This window comes from Ornithorhynchus anatinus, chromosome 1 (genome assembly GCF_004115215.2).
Source record: "Ornithorhynchus anatinus isolate Pmale09 chromosome 1, mOrnAna1.pri.v4, whole genome shotgun sequence".
Classification (NCBI taxonomy): Eukaryota; Metazoa; Chordata; class Mammalia; order Monotremata; family Ornithorhynchidae; genus Ornithorhynchus; species Ornithorhynchus anatinus.
The window spans coordinates 100,347,874-100,373,046 of record NC_041728.1 but is presented as its reverse complement, the minus strand read 5'-3'; the positions used below and the strand labels follow the sequence as shown (position 1 = coordinate 100,373,046).

Genomic DNA, 25,173 nt, shown 5'->3' with positions numbered 1-25,173 from the left:
CAAAAAACAGTAGCAGTAAATAGAATCAAGGGGATATACATCTCATTAACAAAATAAATAGGGTAATAAAGATATATACAAATGAGCGGACGAGTACAGTCCTGAGGGGAGGGGAAGGGAGAGGGGGAGGAGCAGAGGGAAAGAGGGGGGTAAAAGGGGGCTTAGCTGAGGGGAGGTGAAGGAGTGGGGGCAGAGAGGGATACATACAAGAGCATCAGATCCCGCATGGGACTCACATTCTAAATAGGAGGGAGAAAAAATATTAAATCCCCATTTTACAGATGAGGTCACTGAGGTATAGAGAAGTGAAGTGACTTGACCAAGGTCAGACTGCAGGCAAGCGGTGGAGCTGGGATTAGAACCCAGATCATCTGACTCCCAGGCCAAGGCTCTTTCCACTAGGCCATGCTGCTTCTCTTTACACTAATTTACTCTCTCCGCAGCACTCACGTACGTACGGGTTGACAACAAGAGAAATGAGAGTAAGGCATAGTGAGTAGGTTGGTGAGAGAGGAGCAAAATATACCGGCCCGGTTATAGTAGGGGAGGTGCAAGGATAGGCGGGGTGGCGGGGGAGAGCTGTTTGAGTGCTTTCAAACAGCAGATCCCTCCTTAAAGGGTTTCCATGAGCTGAGCTGATTGCCTTAAAGCCGCAGATCCCTTTATAAAGGCTTTCTGTTAGCTGTCTGGCCGCTTTCTTCTGCGGGAGCAGCATGGCCTAGTGGATTGAGCATGGGCTGAGGAGTCAGGAGCTCATGAGTTCTAATCCTGGCTCTGCCACTTGCCTGCTGTGTGAATTTGGGCAAGTCACTACTTCTCTGGGCCTCAGTTACCTCATCTGTAAAAGGGGGTTTGAGACTGTGAGCCCCAAGTGCGAAAGGGACTGGGTCCAACACAATCTGCTTGTATCCACTCCAGCGCTTAGTACAGTGCCTGGGACATAGTAAGCACTTAACAAATACCACAGTTGTTATTAGCGTGTATACTTAATTGTTTATTTTGATCATTTTAATTATACATATTCGTAATCAACAATTTAAAGTTCTATATCCAGAGACACCTACTAGCCTAGGACTTCTGTTCAGAGGAAGAGGATATCCCACCATCAGAAGGACACAGACTTGAGCTGTTTTTCCAGTAGATGTGACAGCTTGTATAGAATCATCCCCACTCTCTCACCCATCCCCCCTGAGACCAGCAAGGAACCTAGAAATGTAGTGCAGAACTTTTCTGAGTACCCTTGGCCACGACAGACCTTCATTCACTTTCTCTGACGTTGTCATGTGGGATGCTCATTTTTGCCACTAAGTCATCGTGGGGTTTTCTTATATCTTTTAAATCTATATATTATTATTTTAATTACCAGAAAGTCATAGCGATATGGATGACGATGGTGGGTGGGATGGCGGGGGGAGAAGGAGGGAGTGCCTGATAATTCATAGCGCATTTGGATGCTAGAAGTGTTAACAGGGGAATTCATGTCAGTAAGGGGAAGGAGCAACAGCAAGAGAAACCAGGAACTCAATGGGTTAAAGTAAGAGTCAACCCTGACCTACTACTGCTTCTAATAATAACTGTGGTAATTTTTTTAATAATAATAATAATGTTGGTATTTGTTAAGCGTTTACTATGTGCAGAGCACCGTTCTAAGCGCTGGGGTAGACACAGGGGAATCAGGTTGTCCCACGTGGGGCTCACAGTTAATCCCCATTTTACAGATGAGGTAACTGAGGCACAGAGAAGTGAAGTGACTTGCCCACAGTCAGCTGACAAGTGGCAGAGCTGGGATTCGAACTCATGAGCCCTGACTCCAAAGCCCGTGCTCTTTCCACTGAGCCACGCTACACCTACTATGTACCAGACACTGTACTAAGTACTGGGGTAGATACAAGATAATCAGGTTGGGCACAGTCCCTGTCCCACATATGGTTGACAGTCCTAATCCCCATTTTCCAGGTGCGGTAACTGAGGCCCAGGGAAGTGAAATGACTTGTCCAGTGTCACACAGCAAACAAGTGGTGGAGTCAGGGTTACAATCCAGGTCCTTCTGACTTCCAGGCCCATGCTCTATCCACTAGGCCACACTGATTTCTACTTTGTTGTTGCTGGGGAAAAGATCAGATATGGCATAGTGGATAGACCATGGGAGTCAGGAGGTCATAGGTTCTAATTCTGACTCTTCCACTTGACTGCTGTGTGACCTCGGGCAAGTCACTTCACTTTTCTGGGCCTCAGTTCCCTCATCTGTAAAAGGGGATTGAGACTATGAGCACCATGTGGAACAGGGACTGTGTCCATCCTGATTACTTTGTATCTACTTCAGAGCTCAGAACAGGGCTTGGCACATAGTAAGCACTTAACAAATACGATCCTTATTATTATTATTAGATAAGCTTCCAGCCCTACTGGGGACAGCCGTATCACTATAAAATGATCTAAGATAAAAACTTCTGAGCAGTAACGGTACTACTGCTGCTAATTGTCACACCCCAGATCCAATGATAGTGTTAAATGCTTTTGTAGGTTTAGCTGGATTTCTTCCGGTACCTCTCCTATATCTGATCTGCAGCTCCCTGGATTATGATTCCAGAAGAAGCACAAGGCTAGTAGTTTTTCAGTAGCCATTTCAAGAAGGACTCTGGCTCAGATGTAGAAGCGTGGCTCAGGGAAGCAGCATGGTCTAGCTGCAAGACCCCGGGCTTGGGAGTCAGAGGTTGTGGGTTCTAATCCTGGCTCCTCCACTTGTCTGCTGTGTGACCTTGGCCAAGTCACTTCTCTTCTCTAGGCCTCTGGTACCTCATCTGTAAAATGGGATTAAGACAGTGAGGCCCGCGTGGGACAACCTGATTACCTTGTATCTACCCCAGCACTTAAGAACAGTGCTTGGCATGTAGTAAGCACTTAACAAATACTATAATTATTATTATGTAGGCAAGAACGGAGAGCAGTAAGATTCCTGCACCAGCTCCTCTTTCCCCTTTCTTCTTGAAGATGGTGATAATGGAGGCCATCTTTGAAATTCTGTGACATTGTTTCAGGGTTCCTTAATAATAATGATGGCATTTGTTAAGCGCTTACTATGTGCCGAGCACTGTTCTAAGCGATGGGGAAGATAGAGGTAATCAGGTTGTCCCACGTGGAGTTCACTGACTTAATCCCCATTTTAAAGATAAGGTAACTGAAGCACAGAAAAGTCAAGTGACTCGACCAAAGTCACACAGCCGATCAGTGGCGGAGCCGGGAATAGAACCCACGACCTCTGATTCCCAAGCCCGTGCTCTTTCCACTTTGCCACGCTGCTTCTCATGCTGGTTCCTTGTACTGAGGCTCAATCAATAGAATTTACTGGGGATCTACTGTGTGCAGAGCACTGTGCTAGGCACCTGGGAGAGTACAATTGAGTAAGTAGACATGACTGCTGCCCTCAAGGAGCTATCAATTTAGCAGACTGTGGAATCAAGTCATCCATTTTGCTTTATGATATTTAAGCACTTAAGGGCCAGGCAATGTACTAACCTTCTGGGTAGATTCAAGCTCATCAAGTTGGACACAGACCATATCCCATATGGGACTCACAATCTGAATCACCATTTTACAAATGAGGTAACTGAGGCACAGAGAAGTTAAGTTACATGCCAAAAGTCACATAGCAGACAAGTGGCAGAGCAGGGATTTAGAACCCAGATCCTTCTGACTTCCAGGCCTGTGCTCTGTCCACTAAAAAAAAAAAAAGTATTTAAGCGCTTACTATGTGCAGAACACTGTTCTAAGCGCTGGGGTAGATGCAGGGTAATCAGGTTGTCCCACATGAGGCTCACAGTTAATCCCCATTTTACAGATGAGGTGACTGAGGCACAGAGAAGTTAAGTGACTTGTCCACAGTCACACAGCTGACAAGTGGCAGAGCCGGGAGTCGAGCCCAGGACCTCTGACTCCGAAGCCCAGGCTCTTTCTACTGAGCCACACTAAGCCAATCCTGCTTCATTTGTACGGGTGATTGAACAGAATAAGCCACTCCTTGCCTTATAAATCTCAGAACTGGTACAATCAGATTTAGAATCCTTGTCATTCTTCCTGTTTCTAATTGCCCTGAAAACCTTTGAGATACTCATCCAGGAACTGTGTTATACTAACGATTGGGCTCTTGAGGCTCAAACCCAAGAAATAAAGCAAATTATTAACTTCTTTCTAGAGTCATAATGATGATAAGGAATACCAATGAGGCTGTAGACAGCCAAGTTTAAGTACCAGATAACTCCCAGGAGGGAAGAAACACAATCAGATTTGCAATGGCCAAATACGTCTTAATGCTGTGACTAAATCTTGCTGCCTAAGGCAATACATTACTCAACCAGGCCAACATAATTTATCAGTTAATCAATCAATGGTATTTGCTATGAATTATCAGGCACTTCCTCCTCCTCCCCCACCAACCCACCCACCACCAGCATCCATACTGCTATGACTTTCGGGTAGGTAATTAAAATAGTAATATATAAATTTAAAAGAATAAGAAAAGCCCACGACCTCCGTGGCAAAAATGAGCATCCCACCCGACAACGTCATAGACCCAGACACATTCCCTGACCACAGTGATCTTACAGTCTAGAGGGCGAGACAGACCCAAAACGTTTATGGTAATCAGAAGGAATTACTGGCTGTACATTATTTATACAATATAAGTGTTGTAATCATCCATGTGCTTAGTACAGTACTCTGCACATAGCATGTACTTAGTAAATACAATTGATTATGGGCAGGGAACATGTCTGCTAATCCTGTTGTATTACACTCTCCCTAGTGTTTAGTACAGTGCTCTGCACATAGTAAGTGATGGATAAATACCACTGATAGATTGATACGCAAAGGCTAAATGCATAAATGCTACAAGTAGCTGCCTGGCTGAAATGACTTGGAAAATGGAAATTAATTGGAGTTGGCTTGTTGGATTAGGTAGGAATTTATGGGGGGCTTTGAACTTGGGTTGAGCTATGAGTCTGTTGGATTGTGGGGAGCAGGGTGTGTTAAACTGGGGGAACAGAAAGCATTTTGATTCTTCCATCACAGACAGAATATCTAGTTGGATTGACTGTCATGAGCTGACAAGAATGATCACATGTGACTTTATATTCTGTTATTAGAAACGGATCTCTCTTGGCAGATTTAGAAGACTCAAGACAAGCCAATTGCCTGATTGTAAATACCATCTTAATGTCAGTTCCTCAGCTAGCTAAAATGTTTACCCATCCACAAAAGAATAAGGGGAAGAATGGTAAGAAGAATAAATCACTGAAAAGAAAAACATATTACACCAAAAATACATGTTGGTGAAAAAGACGGAGTTGCAAGTAGATTCATTCATTCGACCGTATTTATTGAGCGCTGTGTGCAGAGCACTGTACTAAGCGCTTGGAAAGTACAATTCGGCAACAGAGAGAGACGATCCCTACCCAACAACGGGCTCACTGTCTAGAAGGTGTTGCAGAGAATGTGAGTTTCTTGGTGGGAAGAATGAAGTGTTATTAGGAGTGGACATTGTCCCTCAATTCTGAATCTCTTACGCACTTGAGTCTCTACCCCCTAACCACTTTGATTCTCAACCACAGCGCTTTTTAACTCCGTTTCTTCTCTTACTGCCGCAGTTTATTTTAATGTATGTCTGCTCCTCTAGATGGGTCAACTCCTCTATGACAGGGACCATGTCTACCTATTCTTTTGTACTCTTCTGAACACCAGGAACAGTGCTCTGCCCACAGTACACACTCAGTGCCACTGATGGATCGATACACAAGGGCAAAGGTAAATTCATAAATGCTATCAACTTGTCACCTTGCTGATATGACTTGGGCAGAGGGAGTTAATTGGGGCTGGCTTATTGCAGGAGGTGGGAATTTAGGGGGTCTTTGAACTTGGATTGAGCTGCGGCCTGCTGGACTCTGGGGAGCAGGGAATTGTAAGCTGGGGGAAAACATCCTGATTCTTCTATCAGAGACAGAATATCTAGCTGGAAAGGCTGACATGGGCTGACAAGAATGGTATCGCACATGATCGTATATTCTAATATTAGAAATGGATATCTCTTGGCAGATCTAGAAGGCTTGAGACTGTTTCTTCTCCCACTGCCTGTAATTTCTTTTAATATATGTCTCCTCATCTAGATGGGTCATCTCCTTGATGACAGGCACCACATCTACCTAATCTGTTGTACTCCTCTGAACACTTGGAATAATGTTCTGCCCACAATAAGCACTAAATGCAATTGATTGATCAATCGATTGATTGTGAAGTCTACGCCTACACATCTTCATTCAGATGATGGTGGGTTAGCCAACACGGCTCTTATGTAGTTCTCCTCCTACCTCTCTAAATAGTTCCTTCTCAGTGTCCCTTGTAGATTATTTCACTTCACATCTCCCACTTACGGGTTTCGTGAAAGGCCCAGTTCCATGTTCCATTCCTTTGCTCTCTCTCTCCTCTCTCTCTCCTCTCTCCTCTTTCTCTCCTCTCTCCTCTCTCTCTCTCCTCTCTCTCTCCTCTCTCTCTCTCCTCTCTTTTAAGAAGTTCATCCACTAGCATGGATCTGGGAACAAGGGAATGTGTTCATTTATTGTTATAAAGAGCTTATTTCAGTGCTTTGCACACCTATGTACTCAATAAATATGATAATGTCTGTACCTGTGACTCCAAAATATACCTCAACAACCCTACCTCTCCTGCAATAACAATCTCATATCTTCTCTTGCCCCCAGAGCATCAAACAGCAGTCCATTAACACCTCAAAATCAATGTGTTTTAAATCAGAATTCACCCAGCCTCCCAACCCACCCCTCCCAACTTTTCCATCTCAGTCAACCACACCACCATCCTCCCTGTCCCGGAAGCCTACAACCTTGGGGTCATCCTCAGCTCAACGTTACCTTTTGGCTCTAAAATCATAAATCACTAATTGCTGCTGCTTCTTCCTCCACAACATTTTCCTCCCTTCCTCTCCAACCAAACGATCACCATCCTAGTTCAGAATCCCCTTGTCACCTATCTAGACTACTATATTGGCTTCTTCACTGGTCCTCCAGTCTCTTCCCAAATCATGCTGCGTTATTCTCTGCGATTGTAAAATGTCAATCAACACACATCGCTTCAAACCTCTAATGGCTACCAATTTCTCTCCATATCAAGCAGAAACTCTTTACCACTGGGTTCAAAGCTCTCCACCAGTTTTCCCCCTCTTTACCATTGGGTTCAAAGCTCTCCACCAGTTTCCCCATCATATATTTTGGCTCTCTTTTCCTCCTCCTCCTGCATCATCATCGGTATTTATTAAGTTTTTACTGTGCTTGGGAGAGTACAGTACAACAGAGGTGGTAGACATGTTTCCTGCCCATAACAAACTTACAATCTAGAGGGGAGTCAGATGTTAATAGTAATAAATAATGTATAGTAGATAATTTGTAGATATGTGCATATGTGTTGTGGGGAATCCCTTCTAACCATTACCTGTTAGCAATTCTCCTGCTTCTGGTCCCTTGTTCTCACCATTCCTCTCATATTTGACCCTTTTCTAATCTGCTGGACTATAGATCTCATCTTCAAAGAAGAAGAAGCGGCAGTAGTATTTATTAAGCACTTATTGTGTGCAGAGTACTAAATATTAAGTGGTAGCTGAAAGTATATAAGTGGAAATAAGACATGGTTCTTGTCTCTCAAAGGCTTCCCCATCTATAAGTGAGGACTGGGGACTGTAGGCAGACACATCAGGAGCAGTGAAACAGTAGTACTTTACAACAGCATAAAAGACGAGGGCAACTGCACAATCCACAGAAAATAAAATGTCATTAGGGAGCTGTGGCTAGAGGAGCAGAATTTCAGGCTCCTAGTGATTGAGTCCTTCTAAAATCATGTCTCCTTCATGACGCTGGCTCCATTTAATTTGCAACATCCCAGTCTTGTCAAAAGTACTGCTTTCCTTAGCATTTATATAGTTTATTTCTCTCTTCAGAACATGAGCAGTGTGGACTAATGGAAAAACCAGAGGTCCAGGAATTAGAGAACCAGGGTTCTAATCCTGGCTCTGCCACTTGCCTGCGGTGTGACCCTGGGCAAGAAATTTAACTCTTCTGTGCTTGAGTTTCCCCATCTATAAAATGGAGATTTATTGCCTGTTCTCCCTCCTACTTAAACTCTGAGCCCTGAGTGGGACAGGGACTGTGTCCGACTCGATTATTTTGTATCTACTCGAGTGCTTAGGACAGGGCTTGGTACTCAATCAGTCGTATTTATTGAGCACTTTGTACAGAGCACTGTTCAGATCACTTGGTAGAGTACAACACAATATAAAGCAGACACATCCTCTGCCCTTAGTGCTTAACAAATACCACAATTTTACATATTCAATTATTCATTCAGCTAGTTCATCGTGATATAGTTGTATTGTTGTTCCGTTCTACTTTTCTTCTCTCTCCTGCTCCCATGAGTTGTCTGTTTCTGTTGCTGGACTGTAAAAGCTCTTTGAGTTCTGGAAACATCCGTCTTGCTCCTTTTGTACCCTGTCAACTGCTTAGACCTATGCTTTGCCTTCAGTAGGTGTTTAATAAATATCACTGATTTGATTGAGAGACCATTAGTTTCATTCCCTTTTTCTTTAACTGTGTGACTGTGAGCAAGTCACTTAACTTCTCTGTGCCTCAGTTACCTCATCTGTAAAATGGGGATTAACTGTGAGCCTCACGTGGGACAACCTGATTACATTGTATCTCCCCCCAGCGCTTAGAACAGTGCTCTGTTAACAAATACCAACATTATTATTATTATTTAACAGTTGGAAGGTTTTTCGGTGTGTTCCTACTTTCCTCTTTTACCTAAAGAATTTGTGAACTATTTTTTACTACAGTCCTAAAATTTATAGACCTTATTGTGGAATATAACACCTATAAAATTAATAATGATATTTATTAAGTACTTATTTGAATCCAGGCCTTTCATCAATCTGGAAGCTGGAAAGCTGCTCTGGGAATCAAATGGGATTTTTATTTCACCTTTCCATGCTACCTAATAATGTTGGTATTTGTTAAGCGCTTACTATGTGCCGAGCACCGTTCTAAGCGCTGGGGTAGACACAGGGGAATCAGGTTGTCCCACTTGGGGCTCACAATCTTAATCCCCATTTTACAGATGAGGTAACTGAGGCACTGAGAAGTGAAGTGACTTGCCCAAAGTCACACAGCTGACAAGTGGCCGAGCAGGGATTCGAACCCATGACCTCTGACTCCAAAGCCCGTGCTCTTTCCACTGAGCCACGAAGGAAGCATGCTGCACTAGAGGCTTGCCCAGATAATTTCACCTAAAATCGTGAAACTCGTCTATTTTTGTCTTTGTTTGAAACTTCCTCGGTCCATCCAGACCTAGAGTGGGGTGCAGGAGATGTTTGGCCAGGTGGTCCTGTCCACAGTATTTTTTTTAAATCACATTCGTTAAGCGCTTACTATGTGCCAGGCACTGTACTAAGCGTTGGGAGAGATACAAGCTAATCAGGTTGGACACAGTCCATGTCCCACGTGGGGCTCGCAGTCTTAATCTTAGAGAAGCAGCATGGCTCAGTGGAAAGAACCCAGGCTTAGGAGTCAGAGGTCATGGGTTCTAACCCCAGCTCCGCCACCTGTCAGTTGGGGGACTTTGGGCAAGTCACTTCACTTCTCGGTGCCTCAGTTACCTCATCTGTAAAATGGGAATTAAGACTGAGTGTCCCAAGTGGGACAAGCTGATTACCCTGTATCTACCCCAGTGCTCAGAACAGAACAGTAAGCGCTTAACAAACACCAACATTATTATTATTATTATTAATCCCCATTTTACAGATGAGGTATTTGAGGCACAGAGCGGTGAAGTGACTTGCCCAAGATCACACAGCAGACAAGTCTGATTCCTAGGCCCGGGTTCTACCCACAAGGTCATGCCGATTCTCACAATGCATATACCTGTTTTGGGGTGGGGGGATCTTCAGAGCATAAGCCAAACCTGTCTCGTATCTTATATATGTGGGAAGCAGCGTGGCTCAGTGGAAAGAGCCTGGGCTTCGGAGTCAGAGGTCATGGGTTCGACTCCCGGCTCTGCCACTTGTCAGCTGTGCGACTGTGGGCGAGTCACTTCACTTCTCCGTGCCTCAGTTACCTCATCTGTAAAATGGGGATTAACTGTGAGCCTCACGGGGGACGACCTGATTCCCCTGTCTCTACCCCAGCGCTTAGAACAGTGCTCTGCACATGGTAAGCGCTTAACAGATACCAACGTTATTATTTCTGTAGTTGGGAGGTACCGGGGTGAGACTGAGACTTCTTCTCCCCCATCCCACAACTTCTTACCACCTCCCTGCCCTGGGCATCTTCTCGGGGCAATGGGGTAAGGCGCCAACCTCTGAGCAGGTCTAGGTGGTTGATCCCCAAGGGGCTCAAGGCACGCGGTCAGCCCAGACTTTCCTGAAGCATCTCATTTGCTGCTTTTAGGTCTTTGCACACCGTTGGATTTTGAGAGGTGGACACTCAAATAATTGCATTTGAGTGCTTTCTGAGTGTGCAGAGCACCGTCCTAAGTGCTTGAGAGAGTAGAATAGACTAGTGTGCGTGTGTGTGTGTCTCCTAATTTGGACTGTGAGCTCCTTGAGAAGCAGCTTGGGGTAGTGGCTAGATCACGGGCCTGGGAGTCAGGAGGTCACAGGTTCTAATGCTGAATCCACCACTTTCATTCCTTCGGTCAGTCGTATTTATTAAGCACTTACTGTGTGCAGGGCACCGTACTAAACGCTTGGAAAGTACACTTCGGCAGCAGAGACAATCTCCGTCTGCTGGGTGACCCTGGGCAAGTCACTTCACTTTTCTGGGCCTCGGTTCCCTCATCTGTAAAATGGGGATTGGGACTGCGAGCCCCACGGGGGACGGGGACCGTGACCGACTGATCTGCTCATATCCACCCAGTGCCTGCCGCAGAGTAATAATAATTATGGTATCTGTTAAGCGCTTACTATGTGCTAAGCGCTGTTCTAAGCGCTGAGGTAGGTCCGAGGTGGTCAGGCCGTCCCACTTGGGGCGCTCAGTCCCCATTTTACAGACGAGGTAACTAAGGCCCAGAGAAGTTAAGTGGCTTGTCCAAGGTCACACAGCAGGCAGGTGGAGGGTCGGGATTAGAACCCCCATCCTCTGACGCCCAAGCACAGTAAACGGCTTAACGGATACCATCATCATCATCATCAGGGACAGAACCTGCCGTATTCTCTGTATTTCTCTCGACCTTTAGTCCCCGGCTCTGCCCATCGCAAGGCCGCCGGTGGAGAGAGGGTGGCCCGGGGAGGAGGGGAACGGGAGAAACGCTGAGGAAAGGTGGGAAGGAAAACCAACGGGAGCGGAATAAAGGAAAGGGGCGGGAGAGGGGAGTGTGAGAGATGATCTCACGGGGGGTGGCGGTGGCGGGAGAGGAAGCCAATAGCCTTCTTGGGCAGGAGAGACGACGGGGAAACGTGGCCTGGAGAGGCGGAGTTGATGAGAGGGAGGACGGCAAATGCAAGGAGGCAGAGAGGGACTGGGCAAGGGGCAGGCGGACATCGACGCAAGTGGCAGAGGAGCTGGGCGGGGGGAAGGAGAAAGGAAGAGGAGCAGGTGGCCGGTGGGCACCTGGGGCCCCAGGGCCAGGGCGCCTGCAGAAAGGGGAGCCCGGAGATCCCAGCACCCGGGACAGCGGCCCCTGGACCAGCGGGGCCAGAAAACCTCTCGCCCATCCTCTCCTTCTCCCCCCACCCCCCCTCCCCGAGATGGCCAGCGGCTCCCGATGGCGGACATCGGCCAGGTAGGGCCCGACCCCCGACGGTCTCCCTCTGCCCGGGTCGGGGGAGGCTGGTGGCCAGAGGTCAGCGGGCTGGGGATGGAGCTTGGCAAACCTTTTCCCTCCAGCTGCCCCTGGCTCCGGAGGCCCCGGGAAGGGGGGGGGGGGGGATGGTGCCTTCTAATTGTGGTAGAGCGCTGTGTGCCAGGCACTGTACTGAGCGCTGGGGGTGGGGTACAAGCCAACCGGGACGGACTCGGTCCCTGCCCTTCTTGAGACTCGCCGTCTCAATCCCCCTTTTACAGATGGGGTGACTGAAGCCCAGAGAAGTGAAGTGACTCGCCCGAGACCACACAGCGGACGAGGGGTGGGGCCGGGATTAGAACTCATCACCTTCCGACTCCCGGGTTCGTGCTCTTTTCACTAGGCTGCGCCTGCTTTTGTTGGGGACGGGGAGGTGGCCCTTGCTGACCACCCCTACCCGTGTTTCTGAGCCCTCTCGGAAACCCACAACCTGTGGGGCTGACCCTTCCTCTCTGGAGGATATGTCCAGGTGGGATCCCTTCCTCAGTCGCCCCCTGCCCTCCTCGGCAAAGGCGGAGCGGGGCTCACCAGTGCCCTGCCGTTCCCAAACGAATCCCGGCCCAGATCGGCCTCATTTCTTTCTGGGACGGGGCTGGGCTGCCATCCCCTGCCCCTCTCCAGGTCTCGGCCACCTTTCAACACTTGAGGTTGAGGTTGACCCTGCAGACTGAAATTCTCCTCTCCTCGAGAAACGGGCGGTTGCTTGGTTTGGTTTTTTAAGAGGCCATCCATCTCTCCTGCCTTGGTTTCTTGAGGAAGAGTTCTCATCTCTTACTAACTTTCCTTGATCACATCCCTCTCTGTATTAGTGAGGGGACACTGATAATGATAATTATGCTTTTGAAGAGCTTACTGTGTGCCAAGCACTGTTCTGAGCTCTGGGGTAGATATGAGATAATCAGGTTGTCCCACGTGGGGCTCCTAGTTTTAATCCCATTTTACAGATGAGGTAACCGAAGCTCAGGGAAGTTAAGTGGCTTGCCTAAGGTCACACAGCAGACAAGTGGCAGAGCCGGGATTAGAACCCACGTCCTCTGACTCCCAAGCCTGCGCTCTTTCCATTAACCCGCGCTGCTTCCCTTTATCTTTCAAGTGTTCTGAACGGTCCCTGCCGAACCGTCCCCCCGCCCGCCTCCCCCAGGACCAGAGAGACCAACTCGAAACCAGTCCGTCCGAGAGAGAACCCGAATAAATGTCCACCCTGTTTGTGTCAGAGGAATCCCACAGTCCCTTACACAGAGACACGGGCACTTCACCCTGCCATTCCAGTCCTACAGTGATTTCTGGAGCAGGGATGACTTTTAGAAAAGTCTGACAGCTGGAGTTATCTGCTGTCTCCTCCCACGGGCAGAGTGAAATTAAAATAAAGCGCTCTGGCTTTGTACGGAGGCAGACAGCGATGGGAAATGGATCCCGAGTCTCTATGTGGACCCATATATTTGAGATTTCCCAACACCGTCGATATCTAACGTTGGCCAAGCAACAACCCCAGATGCACTGCGTTTTTGAAGGGTACATCTGTGAGCACTCCACCTCTGTTCTTTTTCATTCTGTTTTCTTGCCAAAAGGCTCAGCACTAGAATGGGACCAGGGTGGAATGGTGGAATGGCAGATTTATCCCAATTCAGGTCAAACACTATATTTTCACTCTATCCTGATGGCTATCTCGGGGAAGTGATAAGATTTCACCCCATCCTGGGAAATGAATTCACTTTCTAGAACGCTAAGTGCTTGGGAAACCACAAATAAGGAGGGCAGAGGGAACGTTTTAAGGCCGTGGTAAAGCAAAGCTTCAGACAACGCTGCATCCCATCTGAAACTGAGAATGGATTGCCAAGGGCAGACCTGCGTGGTGCACTGCCATCAAGAAGGGAGCAGATCTTTTTGAGCTAATGCTTCATGAAGAGCTAGGAACACGGAGGCAAAAGAGAAAGGCGGTGTCGGAAGCGGTGTGGCCGGGTGGAAAAAGCCCAGGCCTGGGAGCCAGAAGACCTGGCTACTAATCCCGGTTCTGCCACTTGTTTGCAGTGTGACCTTGGGCAAGTAATTTATTAGTTTCTCTCTGCCTCAGCTCCTTCACCTGCAAAATGGGAATTAAATATCTGTTCTTGCTCGTATTTAGACTGTTAGTGCCATGTGGGACCTGATGATCTTGTATCTAGCCCGACGCTTAGTTCAGTGCTTGATACACAGTAAGGGCTTAACAAATATTCACATATATTTCAATCGTGTTTGAGTGCTTAATGTATGCAAAACACTGTGCTAAGTGTTTGGGAGAGTGCAATACAACCACAGACACATTCCTGCACACAATGAGCTCACAGTCTAATATCACAATTAGTACTAGAAAACAGGGGCTGTCAACATGGGAAGCAGCGTGGCTCAGTGGAAAGAGCCAGGGCTTCGGAGTCAGAGGTCATGGGTTCGACTCCCGGCTCTGCCACTTGTCAGCTGTGTGACTGTGGACGAGTCACTTCACTTCTCTGGGCCTCAGTGACCTCATCTGTAAAATGGGGATTAACTGTGAGCCTCACGGGGGACGACCTGATTACCCTGTATCTACCCCGGTGCTTAGAACAGTGCTCTGCACATAGTAAGCGCTTAACAAATACCGACATAATAACATTAAGCAAAACAAGGGATGCTCACTGTGGGCGGGGAATGTATCTACCAACTCGGTTATATTGTACTCTTCCAAGGGCTTAGTACAGTGCTCTGCATACAGTAAGTGCTCAATAAATATTATTGCTTGTTTGGGACAGGTTTTTTGTGCACAGTATTTGGCCAGGACTGTGGTTTCTACATTGGCATTCATAGGTGAAACCCGCTGTGGCAGGGAATGTGTCTGTTTATTGCTATACTGCACTCTACCAAGCACTTAGCACACTGCTCTGTACACAGCGAGTGCTCAATAAATAGGATCGAATGAGTGAATTCACCATCAGTGGCATCTTCTTCAGATGTGAAGGACAACTAGTAGAGAGTAAGAGAGAGTCACCCCCAAATCAAACCAGGGTCAAGGTAGACTCTAGTTCACCCGATGGCCCCCGTTCTCAACAAACCACACACTCCAGAAGCCTCACTCTCTCACGTCACATGCTTCCAGGCACTTGTCGGCCGGCATGAAACCACACCTCCTCAAATCCACCCCTAGCCAAATCTTACCACTCCAAATCTGCCCCTGCTCCCCAAAATAATGATGGCATTTCTTAGGTGCTTACTCTGTGCCAAGCACTGGGGCAGATACAAGATTATCAGGTTGTCCCACGTGAGGCTCACGGTCTAAATCCCCATTTTACAGATGAGGTAACTGAGGCCCAGAGAAGTGAAGTGACTTGCCCAAAGTCACACAAGCTGACGAATGGCGGAGCCGGGATTAGAATCCACAACCTCTGACTCCCAAGCCCGGGCTCTCTCCATTAAGCCACGAGTCGGTTCCGAGGATGGCAGTCAAAACGGGAGCATCTGTTGAATCTAAAAATTTTAGAAAGCACATTAAAGATCTTTTGCCTTTTCAATTAGAGAGAGGTGTTCTTTTGAGAAAATGGTCGTTATGTGTGTTAGTGATTAGACTCATTGAATGCTTTCCCCTCTAATTCAGAAGTCAATCTACAAATGGATGTTTACGGTCTTCGAATGGAAAATTTCACGAGGCTTGAAATGCATCTTTGGCCCCGTGGGCAAAAACTTCAAAAGTCCAATTATTTTGCAAATTAGCTTGGTGCTCCCTCTCTCGGATTACTATGAAATGGTGCCTGGCACCAGGGAGGACCTGTTGTGAAAAAGAATTGTTATGTGCAATAGGCTATGGATTTTTCTTCCTTTTTAGGGAAAAGGGCTTTCCGATAAAAAAAAAAAATTCTGAAGCAGTAATTCAGTAACCTATTCCGAATGCAGTTACTCCTGATTCTAAGCAACAATCATTGAATCGCTGATGCAGATTGACTCAACTGTTTCTGGATGATGACGTATTTCCACGAAATTGTGAAAATTCATGAGCAGAAGTAGAGGAGAGGAAGTAGTTGGGAGTGAAATTTCTTGGATTTTTTTTTCTCCCTCTAGGAAATTGCACTATTTTTGATTTCAATTAACATTCAGAGCTCACATTCTATCTTATTCCCATAGATTTTCCTTCTAGGTTATTCCTTCTGATTACGATGTGTCTGCTCCAGGGTTTAGCACACAGTAAGTGCTGGATAAATCCCCATGTTATGAAGATGATTGCACTGATAAAATCCAAATTTGTTTGCATTTGGACTATTTTATCACGTTTATTTTTAAAATTTTATTTTTATTTTATTATTGTTCAAGAGCAACAACTTCCCGCAGATGTTACTCTGCAGACTCGATATGGACTTTTTTCCTTATGAAAAGACATTTACATCTATTTTGTACCCTCGGGAAGATTTTTAAAAATTATAAACCAGGATTTCCTAATGAAGATAAAGATTTTAGACCCCTTGAAGATAGTTTTGAGATTAAAATATTTGATTCCAAAGCAAACGTTGAATTTCCTTTACCACCTGAAGGTGCTTTCTATCAAAAAGGGTATTGCGAAAAATGTGTATTTAAAGGCAAAGAAAGCCTTTTTGGCAAATCAGGGAAATCCTTGATGGAGCAGGGCAGCCTTGGTTTTTCTGACTACTGATAGTCCAAGTCACTGGGGCAGTAATAGTAATGATTATTATTATTGTACTTGTTAAGCTCTACTGTGTGTCAAGCATTCTTCTAAGCGCTGGGTTAGATTCAAGTTAATCAGATTGGACACAGTGCCTGTCTCAAATGAGGCTCACAATCTTATCCCCTTTTACAGATGAGGCAACTGAGGCCTAGAAAAGTTAAGTGACTTGCCCAAGGCCACACAGCAGGCATGAGGTGGAGCAGGGATTCGAACTCAGGTCCTTCTGACTCCCAGGCCCTTGCTCTATCCACTAAATCACACTGCCAGTCACCCTACAGATGCTGACGCCTGACCGTTGGTGACCCATACCCTAACTTTCCCTTTTCTACTTCCCCTCTCATTTCAGGGGTGCAGTCAAATGACAAACACGGCATTCTTTCATGCTATCCAGTGTTTAGTGCATTTCTATGGAAGCTGAAACATTTTGTCACCTTGATATTAATAATAATAATAATAATAAGTGTGGTATTTGTTAAGTGCTTATTATGTGCCAAGCACTATTATAAATGCTGGGTAGACACAAGGTAATCAGGTTGGATACAGTCCCTGACCCACATGGGGCTCACAGTCTTAATCCTCATTTTACAAATGAGACAACTGAAGTATAGAGAGGGGAAGTGTCTTGTCCGAGGTTACACAGCAGACATGTGGCAGAGTCAGGATTAGAACCCATGTCCTCTGACTCCCAGGGACACACTCTTTTCGCTGGGGGAGCGGGACAGAGGGAAAGGCTCAGTCTGGGAAGGACTTCTGGAGGAGGTGAGCTCTCAGCAGGGATTTGAAGAGGGGAAGAGAGTTAGTTTGGCAGATGTGAGGAGGGAGGGAATTCCAGGTCACTGGTAAGACGTGGGCCAGGGGTCAACAGCTGGATAGATGAGAACGAGGCACGCTGAGGAGGTGAGCGGCAGATGAGCAGAGCGTACAGGCTGGGCTGTAAAAGGAGAGAAGGGAGGTGAAGTAGGAGAGGGCAAGGCGATGGAGAGCTCGGAAGCCAAGAGTGAGGAGTTTTTGCTTCATGCGAAGGTTGTTAGGCAACCACCGGAGGTTTTTGAGGAGAGGAGTGACATGCCCAGAGCGTTTCTGAAGAAAGTTAATCCCGGGCAGCGGAGTGAAGTATAGACTGAAGCGGGGAGAGACAGGAGGATGGGAGATCAGAGAGGAGGCTGATTCAATAATCCAGTCTGGATATTATGAGAGATTGTACCAGCAAGGTAGCAGTTTGGATGGAGAGGAAAGGGCAGATCTTGGCGATGCTATGAAGGTGAGACCGGCAGGTTTTGGTGACGGATTGGATGTGTGGGGTGAATGAGAGAGCAGAGTCAAGGATGACACCGAGGTTGCGGGCTTGAGAGACGGGAAGGATGGTCGTACCGTCCACAGTGACGGGAAAGTCAGGGAGAGGACAGGGTTTGGAAAGGAAGATAAGGAGCTCAGTCTTGGACATGTTGAGTTTTAGATGGCGGGAGGACATCCAGGTGGAGACATCCTGAAGGCAGGAGGAGATACGAGCCTGGAGGGAGGGAGAGAGAACAGGGGAGGAGATGTAGATTTGGGTGTCATCTGCGTAGAGATGATAGTTGAAGCCGTGGGAGTGAATGAGTTCACCAAGGGAATGAGTTATCCTCACTGGGTTGGCCAACGAGCTCAAGCAGCTTTCACCTCCTCTCCCCAGCCTTTCCTGACCCTCCCCTCCCCAAAATGGTGGGGGCAGTTTAAGATGCCTGGGCGTTCCAGGAAGGAAAAAATGTTACTTTCACCTCTGCTGGAACAGTATATGCACAGCATTATTAGCTGCGGTAGGCCCTTGGGAAATACAGAACAGGGAAGCCTGTTCCGATGAGGCACTTCCATTCTAAGTGATCTGAAGAAGTTACTGTTTCTCCCACAGAGTATATTTGGAAAGTAACTACAAAGAAGCAGCATGGCCTAGTGAAAAGAGCACAGGGCTGGGAGTCAACGGATCTGGGTTCAAATCCCAGCTCTGCCGCTTATTGGCTGTGTGACCTTGGGCAAGTCTCTTCACTTCTCTGGGCCTCAGTTTCCACATCTGCAAAATGGGGATTGAATCCTACTCCCTCCTATTTGTACTGGGAGCCCCATATGGAACAGAGACTGTGTCCACACTCATTACCTTGTACCTATCCCACGGCTTAGTATGGTGTTTGGCACAATTACCATTAAAAAAAAATAGACATGATAGAAAATGGGGACTTAACACTCATATGAAGATTTATCAATCAGTAGTATTTATTGAGTGCTTATTGTGTGCAGAATAATGATAATGTGGGTATTTGTTAAGCGCTTACTATGTGCAGATCACTGTCCTAAGCGGTGGGGTAGATACAGGGTGATCAGATTGTCCCATGTGGGGCTTCCCAGTTTTAATCCCCATTTTACAGATGAGGTAACTGAGGCACAGAGAAGTTAAGTGACTTGCCCACAGTCACACAGCTGACAAGTGGCAGAGCCACTGTACTAGGAGGTTGGGAGAGTACAGTGCAACAGAACTGTGGACAAGGGAACATGTCTCTATCTGTTGCCGACTTGTACATTCCAAGCGCTTAGTACAGTGCTCTGCACCTAGTAAGCGCTCAATAATTACTATTGAATGAATGGTGGTCACTGGGGGAATAATGTTGGTATTTGTTAAGCGCTTACTGTGTGCCGAGCACTGTTCTAAGACCTGGGGTAGACACAGGGGAATCAGGTTGTCCCACGTGGGGCTCACAGTCTTAATCCCCATTTTACAGATGAGGTCACTGAGGCCCAGAGAAGTGAAGTGACTTGCCCACAGTCACACAGCTGACAGGTGGCTGAGCCGGGATTCGAACGCCTGACCTCTGACTCCAAAGCCGGTGCTCTTTCCACTGACTCCCGACACGGCCATCAGTATTTCAGTGCCGGACACGCTAATCTTCGTCTGGGTAGGGATGGTTTTTGGCAAGAGCTGGTGGCCAATCAGCTGGGGTTGCTGCCTGCTCACAGCTGCTCCCCATTAACCATCGCTGGCTTATACCTCTCACTGCTCCAGTCACCACTGACAAAGCATTGTGGCCTACTGGGTAGAGCACGGGCCTGGGAGCCAGAAGGAACTGGGTTCTAATCCCAGCTCCGGCACGTGTCTGCTTTGTGACCTTAGGCGAGTCACTTCACTTGTCTGTGACTCAGTTACCTCATCTGTTAAATGGGACTAATGCTGTGAGCCCCATGTGGGAATGAACTGTATCCAACCTGATTAGCTTGCATCTACCCCAGAGCTTAGAACAGTGCTCGACACACGAATACCAGCATCATCACCTCTGCCTCCTGAAGCTTGGGGGTCGCTTAGGTTTTTTGATATTTTTCTTTCATTCATTCAGTCGAATGTATTAAGCGCTTACTGTGTGCGGAGCACCGTACTAAGTGCTTGGGAAAGTACAGTACAACAATAAAGAGTGACAATCCCAAAACGAGCTATTTCATGGATCCTCTATATAACTCTCCCACCACCATGGCTCAGCAAAAGTATTTATTGAGCATTTACTTTGTGTGGAGCGCTGTACTAGGAGTTTGAACATTCAGTTGAATTAGACCTGATCCCTGCCCTCAAGGACCTTATATTCTCCCGACTGGATTAGTATAACAAGCCTCCTTCCTGGTTTCCCTGCCTCAAGCCTCTCCCCTGTTACATACAGCTGTTGGATCATCAAGTCCTATTCAGAACCCTTTACTCCTGGCCTGCAAATCAATTATTTAATGAATTGAGTTTTCTGAGCGTTTACTGCAAGCAGAGCACTGTACTGAACTTATGTTTTTTAAATAGTATTTCCTAAGCACTTACGTGCCAGGCACTGTAATAATAATAATGACGGTATTTGTTAAGCGCTTACTATGTGCCAAGCACTGTTCTAAGCGCTAGGGTAGATGCAAGGTTATCAGGTTGTCCCACGTGGGGCTCACACTTTTAATCCCCATTTTCCAGATGAGGTAAATGAGGCACAGAGAAGTGAAGTCATTTGCCCAAGGTTGCACAGCAGATGACGGGTGGAGCCGGGAGAGTTCACGGCAAAGTCTGCCCTTTGTGGGCGGGAACTATCTCTGCTTTTAGAGAAGCAGCGTGGCTTAGTGGAAAGAGCACGGGCTTGGGAGTCAGAGGTCATGGTTTCTAATCCCTACTCCTCCACTTGTCTGCTGTGTGACCTTGGGCAAGTCACTTCACTTCTCTGGGCCTCAGTTACCTCATCTGGAAAATGGGGATGAACTGTGAGCCTCACGTGGGACAATCTGATTACCCTGTATCTACCCCAGCGCTTAGAACAGTGCTCTGCACATAGTAAGCGCTTAACAAATACCATAATAATTATTAGTATAATTGTACTTCCCAAGCACGAAGTACTTGGAAGTGCACACAGTAAGTGCTCAATAAATACGACTGAAAGAATGCAAAGTCTGCAATGGCAAATTCCTTTTCTCTGAATAAACAAAAATCCCAAACCACTGGTTGAAAGGCTCCCGGCTTTCCTCTATCTTCTTCAGCTACATCCCGGATTATACTTTTTCCTCCTCTAAAACTAATCTAACTGCTGCTCTGTTAGGTGATAAACCCGCAGTTTAGATCTCTCAGGAGCATTTACAACCTTAAATCTCCCTACAGATCCAAAAGAACTGAGGTTTTAAAAGATCCCTGAGAAGTACTGAGATGGGCGCCTGAGAGACATTAAAGGTTCCGGGCCACATCTTCACAGAATCAGCATCACGACTTGAGCACACATTAGGGTTTAATTCTGCAAAGACAGAAGTAACTGCAGAAGGGAAAACAGACCGAATATTCTAAACCTCAGACTACAGCCTAAATACTAAACTCCTCACCTAACCCGATTAACTTGTATAAACCCTGGCATTTAATACGGTGCCCGGCACATAGTAAGAGCTTAACAAAAAAAGAAACATTTTTAAAAAAACATAATAATTCTCTATGAACTAATTTGAGAAAGTGAGTAAAAGCACTGCTTAGTGGACAGACCAAGGACTTGGGAGTCAGAAGGACCTGGGTTGTAATGCTGGCTCTGCCAATTTCTAGCTGTGGGACCTTGGGCAAGTCACTTAACTTCAGTTACCTCATCTGTAAAATGGGGGCTAAAATTATGAGCCCCATGGACTGTGTCCAACCTGTATCTACCCAGTGCTTAGTATAGTGCCTGGCACATGGTAAGTGCTTAACAAATACCATAATAATTATTATCCAACTTCTCTATGCCTCAGTTACCTCATCTGTAAAATGGGGACGAAGACTGTGAGCACCATGGGACTGTGTCCAACCTAATTAGCTTGTATCTATCCGGTGCTTAGTACGGTGCCTGGCACGTGGTAGGAACTTAACAAATATCGTTGTTAAAAAAAAAAAAACCCACCAAACCAAGCGGTTACACCTATTCTCTCAGCTGGCCCACAGCAAGCTCTAGGTGAATTGTCTGGAGAGAGCACACCACCTTACGTGAGCTGTTCTAAAGACCGTCTGGGCTTGCCCCAGATCGTGGGTTTCGGGCAGGTGAAGGTATTCATTCATTCAATAGTATTTATTGAGCGCTTACTATGTGCAGAGCACTGTACTAAGCGCTTGGAATGGACAAATCGGTAACAGATAGAGACAGTCCCTGCCCTTTGACGGGCTTACGGTCTAATCGGGGGAGAGGCTCTTTCCAATCCCCTGCCCTTCTCTTCTCCCCTTTGTACTCCCACTGGTGCCTTGCTTTTCCCTGAGACCCCGGGATTGAGTTTAGAGGAAAACAAGTCTCGCCTCCCTCTCAGGATAGAAGAACGTGTCTCATGAATAGGAGCAAGGAGTGGGGTGGGGGGAGGGAAGGAGGAGAGGTGGGATTGGGGTGCTTGGCTCCCCAGCTCCATTCTCTACCTCAGTGCGGCTCTAGTCCCTCTGTAGTAGCCCCTGAAAGGGCGAGACGAAGGGGTCGCGGCCGGAACCAGGGGATGACTTCGCCCTCAAAACCGCTGCAACGGTGATCCCGCGGCAGAGAACAGTTGTTGCTGCGGCTCTCGGCTGGGTGGGAGGGAAGGGAGGCCGCTCTTCCTAGGAGCGGGTCCGGAGCGTATGGAGTTACGTGTGGTTCCAAGATGAGCCGGATGCGGCTTGTAGGCTGTAGGCCACGGGCTCTTGAGCTACAGAACTCCCCAGAGTGCTAGCCCGCGAGCTCGCCTAGGTTGCAGCCGCCTCAGAGGCTGAGTGTCCTAGAGACCACTGAAGGAGGTAGGACATTGGGGACAACTCCCAAAGGTTCATGGCGCTGTGGTCTCTGGTTGGGAGCTACGTGGACAGTAGCAATCCGGTTTATGTTAGGGAATGGGCCGAGGGAGGCCTTCCCACTAACCTAGAGAAGCCGTGTGGCCTAGTGGATAGAGCACGGGCCTGGGAGTCAGAAGGACCTGGGTTCTAATCCCGGCTCCACCACGTGTCTGCTGTGTGACTTTGGGCAACTCACTTCACTTCTCTGGGTCTCAGTTCCCTCATCTGTAAAATGGGGATTAAGACTGTGAGCCTATGTGGGCCAGAGACTGTGTCCAACTCAATTTGCTTGTCTCTACCCCAGCGCTCAGTATGGTGCCCGGCACGTAGTAAGCATTTAACAAATACCACAGTTATCATTTCCAGGTCCAGGGTTGCGTATGACTTCTGAAACTTTCTGGGACCAGAGGAGGAGAATCAGACCCTTATTCTCCCCAAACTTCAATGCCATCCTAATCAATCAATCAATCAATCAATCATCTTTATTGAGCACATACGGTGTGCAGAGCACTGAACTAGGCATGTGGGAGAGTACAGTACAACAGAGTTGGTAGGCATGTTCCCTGCCCATCCTAAAAATATGAAGCCTGTCCTGAGCTTTTTTTTTTGTTAAAGTGGTATCTGTTAAGCACTATATTAAGCGTGGGGGAAGATACAAGCTAATCAGGTTGGACACAGTTCAGCCCCTCTTTTCAGAAATCACAGAGGGAATAAATCTGTGAGGGGAAGCTGGAGGCGGTGAGACCCCATCCCTCTTCTTTCTTCCCCCTGCCCTTCCTCCTCCTCACTGCTTTCTGACCTCTGGGGACATCTTTTGGAAGAAACGACAGCGTGGCCAGGTGGAATGAGCGTGGGCCTGGGAGTCAGAAGACCTGAGTTCTAATCCCACCTCTACTAAGTGACCTGGAGCAAATCCCTTCCCTTCTCTATGTCTCAGTTTCCTCAACTTTCAAAGGGGATTTCAGTACTGCTTCTACCCCATGTGGGACAGGGGCTGTATCGAACCGATTTCACTTGCATCTATCCCAACTCTTCATGCTTTGACACCTAGAAGTGCTGAACAAATGCCATAATTATTATTATTGGAGCAGTCACAGCTGCCTCACTACTGGCATAATCCCTGCCAACCCCACTCCAGCCTCCCATCCTGGCTGCCTCAGTGTTTCTCCCAAATGGCACAGAGAGAAAGAGTTATGGGGTGCTGGGAGGGCTAAACCCCCTCCCTGACTTCAGCCCCAGCCAACAAGAGCCCTATGGGCTCTTTCCAGTCTGTTTCCCTCCAGCCCAGCAGCGTGAGATGAGTCCAACGCTCTTTCATCCCGTGCATCTCGCACTCTCGGACGATCGAGTCTTTTTGTTTCTGCCGGTCCCTGCCAGGCTGAATGAATGTGGCAGTGAGTATTTAATTTGGAGTTTCAAACTGTTTTCTTTAGGAGATGAAGCTAGCGGTACTTGTTAGCATATCATTACCAGCCGGCAGCTGGGATTGTGTCTTCGAAGCCTTATTACAGACTGAGGGCCCGAGGTGCGATTTTTTTTTTTTTTTTTTAGATTCACAACAATAGGACAGTTTGTGGTGGCTCTGCCATTTGGGAAATTTGAACGCATCCAGGAAATGTGGATGCCAGAATCGGAGTGGCGGAGCATTTGATACACAATCTAGGCGAGGAGGAAATCTCTGAAAAATTGAACTTTGTTGCCGGGCTTTATCCTCATTCCTGTGTCGTGTGTCTCCCCGGAATGTGTCTGTCCATTCTGATGCCCCTTGTTTCCCTCAGCACTACGTCCCCTCCCCTGGGGCCCAGAGGCTCGGAACAGCAAGGCGGCAGCCAAGACGGTGTGGGAAGCAGCTGGGGGAGCTCCGTCACGGTACGGAAGAAGGTAAATCCACTCTACATCTATTTTCCTCTCAAAGTGGGGCAAGGCAGCGGGCTCACCTTCCTTTTGGCTAGGACTACTCCAGAGCAGATGAGATGAAATTCGGGAAAATCGACTGTGACTTCACACCTGCCCCCTCAACCATCACTGCAGTAACATGCTGCTGTCTTTCCTTACACAGAGAAATGCCATTTGCAGGAAAGGTCTGGGGTGTGTGCCATTTTGGAGATAGAGAAGCAGCGTGGCCTAGTGAAAAGAGCACGGGCCTGGAAGCCAGAGGACCTGGGTTCTACTCCTGGCTCCACCACTTGCCTGCAGCGTGGCCTTGGGCAAGTCGCTTAACTTCTCTATGCCTCAGTTCCTTATCTGCAAGAGGGGGATTCAATATCTGTTCTCCATCCTACTTAGACTGTGAGCTCCTTGTGGGCCCTGATGATTTCGTATCTCC

At 47.3% G+C, this 25,173-nt stretch overlaps 1 protein-coding gene across 4 annotated transcripts in view; it reads left to right on the top strand.

The window, feature by feature from the left end:
* The first annotated feature begins 11,479 nt into the window (after positions 1-11,479).
* LOC100074016 (SPHK1 interactor, AKAP domain containing) overlaps positions 11,480-25,173 on the top strand; it is an 81,581-nt gene continuing 67,887 nt past the window's right edge. For 3 of the 4 annotated variants that reach the window (XM_029071303.2, XM_029071314.2, XM_029071299.2), the window contains exons 1-2: positions 11,480-11,829; positions 24,626-24,728. In XM_029071303.2, the coding sequence (XP_028927136.1) occupies positions 11,795-11,829; positions 24,626-24,728 (138 nt within the window). In that variant the 5' untranslated portion in view covers positions 11,480-11,794. The remainder of the gene's footprint in view (positions 11,830-24,625; positions 24,729-25,173) is intronic. The other variant, XM_029071307.1, reaches the window with a different exon arrangement.